Raw genomic sequence first — 13335 nt, 5'->3', positions numbered from 1 at the left:
TATGGGCCCATTTCATTACAGTTCAAGCGGATGCTGAATAAGGAACTATCACATCTTAGCGAATCAAGCAAATCTGGCAACCAGATATCTGAATATATTAGTTCGACTTTCTTAGGTTTGGAAAGATTTCACGAACAATAATTGGATGAAATTACAACTAGTTTTTTGATACCAACAGATAAACAACAGGAGCTGGATATCCCCTACAGTAGAGATGATTCGGATATGCATAACCCAAGCTCACTTTCCCGAAGCCGGTCGCCCCGGATGGGTGAACGGATGTCCCAGATATCCGGCTTCAAGCGACCGTTGCAGCATACGAATTCTTTCACCAGTGATCGATTGCCGCAGTACGGAGTCGATACGCCACACGAACACCAGTTGGGGCCGGTTCTCAACCAGATCGACACCTGGGGCATCGACATTTTCAGAATCGAAACTCTAAGCAACAATCGACCGCTGACCTGTGTAGCTTTTGCTATCTTTCAGGTGATTGCAATCAAATCGATCATCGAGCTTACCCGAACTTACCCATAATTTTATTTTTCGTCCAAAATATACACAGGAAAGGGACATACTGAACACTCTTATGATACCATCCAAAGTTTTTCTAGCGTTTATGACAACCTTAGAGGATCATTATGTTAAGGATAATCCATTTCACAACTCACTGCACGCAGCGGATGTGGCGCAGAGCACTCACGTTCTGCTGAACACGCCGGCCCTAGAGAATGTATTTACTCCGTTAGAGACCTGCGCAGCACTATTTGCCGCCTGTATACATGATGTTGATCATCCAGGTTTAACCAATCAGTTTTTAATTAATTCAAGTAAGCGGCTAGCAATTCCTTGCGAAATGATTTGAATTGACATACCTTCTCTTTTGAATTTCGTCCCAACTAGGTTCAGAACTAGCAATTATGTACAATGACGAGTCCGTACTAGAGAATCATCATTTAGCAGTTGCATTTAAACTCATGCAAAATGAAGACTGCGATATATTACGCAATATACAGAAGTAAGTATTAATCATCATCGAAATATGATAAAAGGATCAAGATGGGTGTTAAAAACGTCGAGTATCGATTTACGAATTGCGAATTCTTGCATGATCCTTGTCTCATTTGAAATCAGTTTTCATTTGGCATAAAGCATTATTCATAAAGAAACCTGCACGGTAAGAAAAAAGTATCCAACGGCCAAGTTCACTTTTACCTACTTTTGACTAGTTTGTCTCATTTTCTCCTTCTAATGTTGTCAAAAAAGAAGGAGCAAAACCACCCAACAAGGGTAGTAAAGTGTGGGAGCCCAACGTTGGGAATAATCATATTTACCTACTGTTGGGTACAACTAACTTACTTTTGGTTAAAAAGCTAGTGGAAAATTCCATACGAACTGCACACAAGTAAATGAAAATTATTATTATTATTATTATTATTTATCTTTATTAGGGAGGCTTTCAGCCTTGGGCTGGTTCGCCTCCAACAAATGAAAATTACTTTGACCCGCTTTACCTACTTTTGGGTTCCTGCACTATAGTACCGAGATGAGTGAAAAGAACTTAATGTTGGGTACATTTTTCTAACCGTGTGAGGCTTCATAAGAAGCGTCAAAGACATGGAAAAAAAGGAAGACAAAGAATTCAAATGCATAACTTGTGAAATTGTTGGTGCCCTGATGTACTTAGTATTTTAGTAACTAACTTGATGTGCAACAGTGCTGTCATTGTGCGCAGTTCTTTAGACCAGTGGAATCAAATGTTGTCCTTAACTTAAAAGCAACATTTTTCATTGAACTAAGTGTCAATCAATGATTTTTTTTATATATTGTAAAATATATTATAATTCTTATGTTGGAAATCAATGATTTTCTGTGAAATTACCAATGATTTAAAAAATTTCTACATTTAGGTTCAACTGCTTTAATTTTTTTTTTCCAAAATCAAGCCGAACAATCCATTAGGTCCTAAGAAACATTGACAGATTCACTTTGTCGATTTTCTCTTTGCATCCATGGGTGTAACGAATTCTTTTTATTTTAGTCCAACGAATACTTTTAAATAATCCAAATTTCAATTTGGTTTTCTTAGAGGCAATCTAAATCCAACAAAACTATTAACAACAGTAAAAAAAAAAACTATTTAATACAATTCTGCAGCGCAGGTTTTTGATTTGGCTGCAATTGCTAATGCTGTCACTAATGATTAATGTTTCCATTTACACTGCTAGCCGTCTAATCATGCGTCATTCTGTTCCGTCTGTCGGCCCTAGGGGAAGGCAGCTGGCTTCTTTTAGTTGGTTTTCACTAGAAATACTCAGAGGCAGAGATAGGCGGAGAAAACAAAATACAATTCGGCAGCAGGGATTTGTACCTAAATTATCTTGCAACCCTTGCTAGAAGCCAGCATTTCACATGACTTTTATTTTTGATTCGATTTACGCGCAAAATAATATTAGATTGCATCGCAATATTTTGTACATTTCTTGATGCCATTAATTAATCAAGAGTTAGAATATTGTTTTTGATTCCAAAAACTAGTTGAATTTGAGAAGCACACGTAGCATAAAGGTGATTGAATTTTTGTTCGATTGCAATGCTCTCAAATTTTATATACCTAGTAAGAATAAGAAATCCTCGGCCAAATTCTAATGGGAATGTTCGATTGGCTCAGATTTTGGCAGTTCATTTGGCTCAAAACATTCTCTTCGCCCACCTCTCTCTCTGAATATTTCTGATTTTCACTGCATCCATGTTCCCTGCTGTATATTTTCCCTCATTGCGTGTAACGTTTTAACAGTGATGTCATTCGAACGGTACGTCTGCCTCATGGTCCACGCAAATACGAATCCATTTCCTACGGGCTATCGGGATCTTCGGGAATCGATAAACGTGATTACCATGATGTGATTTGCGATTTATACTGTATGTTTGGTTTCTACTTTAACCCCTAAAGTAAATAAATAAAAAAAGATATACTTGTGAGGAAATTTGAGATTTTAACACTTTTTTATTCTTAAACAAAAAAAAAATAAAAAAATAAATACCATGTTTATTTTATTATTCATTTTTTATCTACAATTTTGTATCAGACGCAATTTTTCCACTTCGCTAATACCAAATTCAACGCGGTTTCACAAGAATGACCTTCCCGATATCCCGATTGTTCTGGTATCAACAAACTATTACTATTCAAATACTCCAACAGCAGGCCTTTAACAAAAAGTTCTAAAATTTTCTCTAATATGTGCAAAATGTTGATGGGACGAAACTTTTCGGCTTTAATCGTTCCAGCAATTTTTTGAATAGGACCCACTAAGGATTCTTTCCAAATTTGTGGCACATGTCCAGTTTGCAATGATTCATTAATAAGGTCCAGCAAGATGTGGTCAATGACATGAAAGCAATATTGAATAACTCTAGCATTAACATTGTCTACTCCAGCCGATTTTCCTAATGAAACACAAATAACTCTAAGTTCATCATCATTCTTCAAATCTACAACTACTATTAACTGACTGTTTTATTTCGCCAGGTTTATCGACCAATTCAATGGATTGATTAATCAATTTAAAAAATCATTAAGCTTAGATGCAATTACTTGTGCAGTCTGTTCTAATGTGCCATTAAAGTTATAGACCGCGGTTTGCAATTTAATAAAGATTTCAAAATTTTCCATAACTCTTGCTGATCAATCTTCCTTTGTACATATTCACAACAAGTTTACTTTATCGATTGTGAATACTTATTACGCGCGGTTGTGTACCTATTCCAATGATTGTCATTATTTGATCTACAAAACTTTTTGTACCATTAATTCTCTTTTCCGTTTAAAACGCAAAAGATCCCAGCTGTTGTACCAGCTGTTCAAGTTTTTCAAAGAAACAAACTTTTGCTGAACTAGTTGATTGGTACACGTTTTCAAATCGTTATTAAGAACCACTGTAGATTCATCTAAGTTACCGGCCGCGAATGGAAAATCCACGCTCCTCTCAACAAGATTTGAAATAGCATGTTTCGAATATTTCCTCCAGCACTTCAATTATACTAATTCATCGTTGTTATTGATATTATCTAATACATTAATCACTAAGGTCTTATGATCGATTATTTTCAAATCAGTATCCGTAACTGAACAAATGGAAACAAAATTGGAATAGACGTGGTCAAATAAAGTTCTACTGTGTCTGGAAATACGCGTATATTCATCTACCGTTTGCTTTAAATTGAAAAAATCAGCTTAACGCTTCAAATGATTCGAATTATAGTTATCACGAATATTAATATTAAAAACATTAGCTAATATATTTAATTTACTAGAATCATGGAATGTCTCCAGCCAGTTCTTTAAAACTTCTACGAAACGCTGGTCACTAGAACTGGGAGAATGATATATCCCGGAATACTATACTGATCAAAAGCTTCACTTTCTACAATATGAGCTTCAGATAATAAAACTAAAAGTGTACGTTTTTCCTCAACAATCTGACGTAATGCTACGTAGTTTGTTGACAACCCCGCAATATTAAAATACTAAAAATCGAATTGATTCACATTCCTGGAGCTTGGCTGCTATTTTTTGAAACGCAAGCTGCTTTTCTTCTGATTAAAAAGTCTTTTATAGAGCAAAAATTCAGAGGTAAATGCGGCATGGTTGACTTCCAAGTTCATTTTACGTTATTTAGTCATTTTCAAACAATTAACACACTTCAATACAGTTGACTACACCCCGACGTTTTGTGTTGTTGGCTGCCTAGAGCAGCTCTCACAACTTTTGCAATCCATGCTCTTGTACCCAAATTCTCCACATTTGAAGCATCTCAAACATTAATCGCGGGAACTATCGAGCACTGATCAAACCCTACATTTACTTTTTTCGCACATAACATATGTATCGACATCGACTTCAATTACAATACTAAACTTGTTATAAGTGAAGCGTGGATTTTCAAACACTAGTTTTACATCATTTATAGCAATGAAGTTAGTAGCTATTCAATCCGTTTTAACCAGCAAAAAGGTTTTAATTGTAGCTCAATTTTTATTATTCCACCTTAATTTTAAATACAGATAAATTTGTGTTGTCTGAATTTCTGTGACCTACATGAGGACTATCAGTGGGTCGCAACCCATAGATTGAGAAACGCTGGCCAGGGCAATAAATGCACGGTTTAACCAAAGTGGCGGGTTCGATTAGGTATTTTTCGAGGGTTGGACATTTACTCGATTCTTCTTGGAGGTATCATTGTGTTTGTCACACTATATACAAATTCATGCATTGTTTGGCAGAGAAATTATTAAGTGTGAAAGTGCATCTAGAACACTAAGTTCAGAGCCGGCAAAACACTCGCATACGCTTTAATAATTGCAAACCTGATTGTCTGAACCTGTTCAAAATTTCACGATTTTTTGAAAACTCTAAGAAAAATAATAAATAAATAAGATTTGATGTTGTTAACTGCACCGCATTAGCAAATAAACACATTGGAGACGTTTTACTATCATTGAACTCGCACTGTATTATATTTACTGAGTTTTTTTTTTTAACGAGAAGCTTACCACCCCGAAAAATAATTCGTTTTCATTTTTCTAAAAATATTGGAAAAAGATACCGAAAATCTAAACAAAAAATACAGTCTCCTATTTTAAAGAAAACTTCAGTTTAAAATCATTATTGCCATCATGACAAAAATTGGGTTTTAAAAAAAGACAACTCGGTTTTGTAAAAAAAAAGTTTTACATGTACATTTTCTCGAGAATCTAAGGAAAAAACTGAATTTCTTAGACTTTTGATACAGTAAGGTCGATTGTTTGATGCGAACTTGAAATAGATTAATTGTAACTAAACATTCAAAATATGCAAATTCAATATTCTTCGTTTTGCCGAAGATTTGTTTTGCTCGCGGTTAGATGATAGCAAAATTCAATTTGGACAATAGCAATCTATGGTCAATTAATGGTTTAGTGGGTATAAATTATAAATTTCACTATGAATGCAAAGTCGAACAGGGCTCCCCTTAAGAAAGAATGGCCCTTTTATGATCAACCGGTAACTTATTCGTATTAGATTAGATTAGTTGAAAAAGGAAGCAGTAAAGGCTCAGTGGACGACGAAAATGAAATGCCGACCACAAGGGGACAGAGAAATATGTTCACGTCCTCAATCGGAATTTATTGTCCCGCTGAGACTGGTTAAAACTTTAGATGTGAATACCGTCCGAACGAGTATAAGACCCACATATTCCATCGCTTTTGATGGTTACTTTTATTAACAAGTCCCAGATTGATTGTCGATGGTTTCGTCAATAAAACGTTAAATTAAGTGCGACATCTGTAATTCGATTTTACTTTCTGCTCTTCGCTTCCCAGGAAACAACGTCAAACGTTTAGAAAGATGGTTATCGATATGGTGCTATCAACGGATATGTCAAAACACATGACATTGCTGGCCGATCTGAAAACAATGGTGGAGACTAAGAAGGTTGCGGGATCTGGAGTTCTACTATTAGATAATTATACTGATAGGATACAGGTGAGTCATATTAATCTTTTGGTTGGTTAGCTAATCACATAATCGTTATTATTTTTTACTAGGTATTAGAAAATTTGGTACACTGTGCTGATCTCAGCAATCCCACCAAACCATTACCCATGTACAAACGATGGGTTGCCCGGCTGATGGAGGAGTTCTTCCTGCAGGGCGACAAGGAACGGGCTGCCGGTATGGATATCAGCCCAATGTGCGATCGGCAAAACGCGACAATCGAAAAATCGCAAGTCGGCTTCATCGACTACATTGTGCATCCATTATGGGAGACGTGGGGGGATCTTGTGCATCCTGATGCGCAGGACATTCTCGACATGCTGGAGGAGAATCGTGATTACTATCAGAGCTTAATACCACCTTCGCCACCTTCACTAGATGAAGCGGAAGATAAGATTCGTTTTCAGGCAAGTACTCGTTTATGACTATTCAGCAATTCCATAGAAAAAAGTTATAGTGGGTCTCAGAATTTCATGAAAATTGGTATAGTTCTTCCTTATCAAAAATATTAGACTCGTATTTTTTATTGCGCCATTAGGGTGACCATTTCCGTGTTAGGGTGGTCCAAAAAATCATTTTTTTTTTCAAAAATGTCTTTTTTCAAAAATTTATAACTTCTGAACCTTTTGACCGATTTTTACGATTGACCCTTCAAATGAAAGATGTTTTAATGTAGTTTTAAGAAAAATTATGAAACACTCAGAGATATTTGATTTTGTAGGAAAAAAATATGTTACAAATGCTTTTTCTTGATTTTCACTGCGAGGGTCTTCAACAACTTCTTATTTTAGTATTTTTAATTGAAAGATCATTTAATTTTACATAACATATCAAAAGCGATGTTGGAGAAGCAGTTTTGGAGATACAATTTTTTTTAAATAAAAAATTATTGTTCCGCAATATATGCACCACACGTGCATGGGGCCTCAGATAGCCTAGTCGGTAAAGGCACGGTATTACCAAGCCGGAGGCGGCGGGTTCGATTCCCGGTCCGGTCGAGGGAATCTTTCGGGTTGGAAATTTTCTCGACTTCCCTGGGCATAGTGTATCATTGTACTTGTCACACAATATACAAATTCATGCATTGGTACTGACATCGGAAGCTCTCAATTAATAACTGTGGAAGTGCATCTAGAACACTAAGTTGAGAGCACGCAATAAGCTAATATGCGAAAAGCAATAAGCTTGAAATGCGAAGAAGAAGAAGAAGAAGAACGTGCATGGAAACGATGAAGACGCAAGGTAGTTCACAATGCGTCTCCATCGAGTCACAGCAGCTGTGACTCGATGGAGACGCATTGTGAACTACCTTGCGTCTTCATCGTTTCCATGCACGTGTGGTGCATATATTGCGGAACAATAATTTTTTATTTAAAAAAAATTGTATCTCCAAAACTGCTTCTCCAACATCGCTTTTGATATGTTATGTAAAATTAAATGATCTTTCAATTAAAAATACTAAAATAAGAAGTTGTTGAAAATCAAGAAAAAGCATTTGTAACATATTTTTTCCTACAAAATCAAATATCTCTGAGTGTTTCATAATTTTTCTTAAAACTACATTAAAACATCTTTCATTTGAAGGGTCAATCGTAAAAATCGGTCAAGAGGTTCAGAAGTCATAAATTTTTGAAAAAAAGACATTTTTGAAAAAAAAATGATTTTTTGGACCACCCTAACACGGAAATGGTCACCCTAATGGCGCAATAAAAAAATACGAGTCTAATATTTTTTGATAAGGAAGAACTATACCAATTTTCATGAAATTCTGAGAGAACTATAACTTTTTTCTATGGAATTGCTGATTATTAACCTTCCAGCTGTCGCGCGGTGCTCTAAGAGCACGCGCAAAAATACTCTATTTAAAGATTATGTTATCAACAATTTCCTTGGAGAGTTGACTTTTTTTAGTATCAAAGCCGAAATACTTTAAGGTGTGCTCATTAGTGTGCCCCAAAACAGCATTTTGAAACCTGGAGGCTCACCCTCCAAATAGCTTTTTTTTAATCTTTATTTAAGAGATTTTTAGTAATCTCTTTAGTTCATCTCTTCCTCCAAATAGCTTAGGATGTTAGCAACAAACTTTTGAGGGTCGAAAACTCTGGGAAATGTTGATTAGAGGTTTCAAATTTGAGTTTTTTGAAAGGAGTTCCTTTTCTTAGATTATATCTACAAAATATTTCTAATTCTTTAAGATCTTGCGCAAACTAACCCTTTTTAATTCTGTTTTACAGATTTTCTAGGGTCCAAACTATATGAAATAAAAATTGTCACGGGATAGTTTGTGTAATTTTTTTTTTAATTCTCCGTACCGATGATTTCATTTACCCCGTAACGTGGATAGATCACCTTTTCGTGGTACGTTACGGGATGTAAGATCTACAACCGATTCCAAGTCCTGACTACTTCAAACTAGGGGAACAGGATTTTCCAGTATTCCAAGGAACACATCTTATGCCTTGTTGATAGTGACAAGACTCGGCTTTGTCTACCGAGGATGATGTTGAAACAAGGAAAAAAATGAGTTAGTTGTCTTCATCTATGTGATTCCTAATCTTCTATTCGTTGTTCCCTAGTTTGAAGTGGTTAAGACTAGGATTCTGATGCATGGGCATTATCGGTGTCATACCTTAATTTTGTTGCTAATGAATCCAATTTTGACTGACAAAGAGGCGCGCCTTTGGAGGGTGTTTCAACACTCCGAAGGGTATAAATAGCGGGACCTTTCAATTAGAGTTGGATCCTTACGATAAATGCTAGAGTGGCAACTGTAAAAAAAATCGAATACTTCACGGTCGCAGTAGTGTTAGGTCCCGAACAGAGGAAAAAAAATATGTTCATTTCAAATTTGACGAATCCCAAGTAATATTGTAAGATTTAAAGAGGTTTTATAGCCTTCTACTATCATGGTCTACAGAACCCTCATAAAACCAAAATTGTTACTTGGGATGTTGAAATCTTGCTTAGATATTCACGATTTACCGAAGGATTTTTTTTTAATTCTTAATATATTCTCAGTGGAAGGTTATGTTTATCATCAGAATTAATCTTATTATTATTTTCAGCTGATAACTAATCAATGAATTATTTTGAGGATATGTATTCTTAGTTTTGGCCAATACTAGTTGATTTGTTTCAGGATCAGTAGTTGGACCATACTCCATCAATTCTCTTGCCAATCCTTGAGCTGGATCAGTTCTGCCTTGGTGCAAAAATCATAAATTTACAATGAGGTCCACTCTTCTTTTATCACCCGATAATAGCGCCACTAGTGACACGAAAGGTGCCTAGTACTCTGCAAATTGAGCGCTTAGCAGTTGACAGCTCAATATCAACAAACTTATCGAAAACAACTCTCAACATTAGGCTATGAATTACTCTTCATGGCGGACATCATGCACTACTTTTTCCAACGATTGTACATACACGTATACTCCACAGTCCAATCCAGGAACTTTTTTCGAAAATTCATATTTGAAAATTAAATTGGATTTTTTTTTTTTAATTCCGGTGAGTGGTTTACACATCTTTTGGGTGGTACTCCCCCCTGGACCATCGCTATTTGCTAATATGAAGCTTTAGTGTGATAATTTATTAGTTAGCCCCACAATTTATTAGCTAGCTAACACAAAGAACAGCCAGGGTAATTAACAATAGTGTTGTAATCTGCTGCCAGATTTAAGATATAAAACACATAATTTCTTATGTGAAAAGTCCAAAAAATCAATTGTTGTGTTCAGCTTGTATTGCAAAGTGTAGACTTCGGGAACCAGCTCATTTTGCCCCATTTGCCCCAAAACTAGTTATTCAAGGGAAATTAATTAGGAAATAAAACACATATTTTCATATGTAAAAAAGCTCAAAGAATCGATTGGAGCATGTATCCGAGTGTGTAGACTTTAAGGATTTAAGGGTAATTAAGAGCTACTCCCGAGGTCTACAATATAGGATACATGCTCGAATAGATTTGTTGAACTTTTTTACATAAGAAATTATGTGTATTATATCTGAAATCCAGCAACAAATCTGTTATTAATAAATAATGAGTTTTTGTGGGAAAATGGGTTATCTCTTCAGTCCGCACAGTATGAGATTTGTTGTAGTTGATTTCCTTGGCTTTTTACCATATCATCCACTACATTTTATTGCTGTGGATAATCAGCAGCGGCATATAAAGCAAAATAGCTTCTAATTTCACCAGGGTAAAATGGGGCACTTCCCGTAGTCTGCGCAAGCCAAAAACAAGGGCATTCGTTTCACGGATTGTTTTACATAAGAACAACCTCAACCTCTAGAAATCAGCGGCTCATAAATTTACACGATGTGTACTATGAATTTGTAGGGTATGTGACGCTCCATTTATGTGCATCATAGTGACTTACACTTCTTTTTGCGAATCAACCCATGATGAAAATAAATAATTTTTTGTCATATCTACATTCTCCAAAACTCCGAACGGATTGCAGTACAGCAATGCCTGATTTGATTTTGTTTCTCTTACTTTCAGATGACGCTGGAAGAGGAAAGTGCTTCCGAAAATGATGATTCAAACCGCGAGGATAAGCCCTAGAAAAACTGCACATCATCATCACCCCTGCTGTTCCCTGTCATAACGAATATACATTTAATCAAGAACTTTACAGAAATTTAGGCATATACTCATCGCACTTATAATCATGTATAAAAATCAGTACCCAAAAAGGATGAAAATAGAACACGGAAGGAGGTTGCTGGCAAATCGATACAAAGCAAAACAAACCAAAACAAACAAACAAACAAACAAACAAACAAACAAGCAAGCAACAATAACACACATGGACACATACATTAACAAACAAACGTACACATACACATACACGCGTTGGGGCTGGCTCCCTTCGCTTAATATATTTAATAATGAAATTGTAATTCGTTAATAATTTATTAGTTGAAAGAAATTTTATGAGCAACAAAGTTTTGTACGATAAGTTACTTTATTTTTGATACGTCTGAGATGTATATGTTGAAACCAAAAACAAAAATTCAAATGAAGCAAACATACACACCACACGAATAGCGAAATTTATATCCAAACCAAAAAGCATAATTTTAAATTGTAGTAGTACTAAGTACGTGACTGGGAGGGACATAACGGTCTGCTGGGAATTTCAAGGAAATATTCAGATCGCCTCCCACAAATAGTGGTTTTCTAAGTTTTATTACTTTATTCTGTAACTACTTAAAGTGATTGTGAAAGGAAAGCAAAACCCTGTCGAATAGATGGCTATAATTTGCTGCGATTATTTGTTGACAAGTGATCCCATGTTTTTTATGCCATGCTTCTGTTTTGTGGAGATATTTGTGCAATGATAACCGGCAACAGAAGAGCAACAAATGGCAAGCGAATTCGAGTTTATGTTGAGCCAGAGGAGAATCGATGAGACACAATATAAAATGAGAACAAATATAACGGTTACAAAACTGATGATATTATACGGTAAAACAGAAGAAAAACTATCTTAGGATATAAGTAGTTACTAAATAGAAGCAATATCAGAGCAAGGAAGAAACAAAGAAAAGAAAGACGAAAGACAGATTCTATTTTAAAAGATTGGAAATTGATTCTCATTGTGGGTTCATTTCGCATGTTGTCTAATCCAAGCAGTTCATTCAAATGTTAAGTTGCTCCATATTTCAAACTCATACGAATATCGAAAGTCCAAAAGATAAATTGGCTACAGCGTGTGGATAGAATCATTATCATACGAAGCAAATGACATTCGATAATCGAGTAGTAATCCATCAACAACACAAATATTCGAACGACATTTTGCGTTACGAAGAAGCTACTTTCCAAAAGATTGCTGTCGTGATATAATTTCGTGACAGCAAACTGACGTTCATCTCTGTTCTACAAACACATAAATTCTAAAACGCATTCAGTCATCATCGAAAACTGTTGTCGAAATCGTTTATTTACGCATAGATTCAATCCAGTTTATCTACAGAAACAAAACAAAACAAAAAACACACAGCCACTGCAACAACATAAAAATCAAGAATGCGATCGATAGTGTAGTAACGTGTAAGAATAGCAGTCAAATCTGTCTCGAAGCGGAGAACCTTCAACAATTAGCGAACAAGACTAATTAATAAATAATTTAAAATAAAATGAACAAAACCAAACAAAATTAAACAGAGAATCATACAAACTGTCTGATAACGCTAGTAATTAGTGAAATATTGATGTGTAACTAGTTTCGAGAGTTAGCAAAAGAGACAAAAAAAAAAACAAGCAAACAAAACCGTGAAAATGTAACTAGAATTTCGAGAAAAAATACCGAACTGTGTAGATAGTTTAGACTATTGGCTAAAATTAATTTCTTTTGTTCGTGGCCCCCCGCCGGTGCTACCAGGTATTCCAGGTACAGGTTGCTAATGTATTCTTATGGGATCGGTAACCGAAACGACAGAACGTAATGTTTACCAAAGTCTTCCATGTGAATGAAACTAATTTGGCATAGTGTTTTTTTTTTAAACATCCTCGAATATATCCGTGTATGAATTCTTTTCATAAAAGGTACTATGAGACTTTGTTCGTAGGGGAATTTACGTATTCTTGGCAACCTAAGCATCGATCATCTTTCTATAGTTTTTTTTCTCTAAGGAACGCACACATATACATTATTGGTTTGTTTACAATCTTTTGCTGCCAGCTGCTCTAACAATTTCAGTCGAAAGAATTGTCACAAACTGTTTTGAAACGCATTTACAAAGCTCCAATCTTCTCTAGTGAGAGCGGCAACTCGAAATCA

The 13335-nt window shown here is 35.5% G+C and overlaps 1 protein-coding gene across 1 annotated transcript; it reads left to right on the top strand.

Moving 5' to 3' along the window:
* Positions 1 to 17: 17 nt before the first annotated feature.
* On the top strand, positions 18 to 12815 carry LOC135716555 (3',5'-cyclic-AMP phosphodiesterase-like). Its single transcript, XM_065238988.1, has 7 exons — positions 18 to 115; positions 179 to 489; positions 566 to 830; positions 904 to 1018; positions 6367 to 6529; positions 6592 to 6948; positions 11049 to 12815. The coding sequence occupies exons 1-7, from the start codon at positions 31 to 33 to the stop codon at positions 11109 to 11111; spliced, it is 1359 nt and encodes a 452-aa protein (XP_065095060.1). The 5' UTR covers positions 18 to 30; the 3' UTR covers positions 11112 to 12815.
* The last annotated feature ends 520 nt before the right edge of the window (positions 12816 to 13335 follow it).

Source organism: Ochlerotatus camptorhynchus, unplaced genomic scaffold (genome assembly GCF_037179485.1).
Source record: "Ochlerotatus camptorhynchus isolate MF236.1 unplaced genomic scaffold, CSIRO-AGI_Acam_v1.1 ptg001274l, whole genome shotgun sequence".
Classification (NCBI taxonomy): Eukaryota; Metazoa; Arthropoda; class Insecta; order Diptera; family Culicidae; genus Ochlerotatus; species Ochlerotatus camptorhynchus.
This window is presented reverse-complemented; position numbering and strand designations above follow the sequence as displayed.

What these genes read in the sequence shown, in the direction of transcription:
- LOC135716555 (XM_065238988.1), top strand. Translation starts at nt 31, where the DNA reads ATGCTGAATAAGGAACTATCACATCTTAGCGAATCAAGCAAATCTGGC. An exon ending in TATTAGTTCGACTTTCTTAG is followed by an intron (nt 116 to 178) that starts GTTTGGAAAGAT and finishes TGATACCAACAG; the next exon opens with ATAAACAACAGGAGCTGGAT. An exon ending in AAGATAAGATTCGTTTTCAG is followed by an intron (nt 6,949 to 11,048) that starts GCAAGTACTCGT and finishes TCTTACTTTCAG; the next exon opens with ATGACGCTGGAAGAGGAAAG.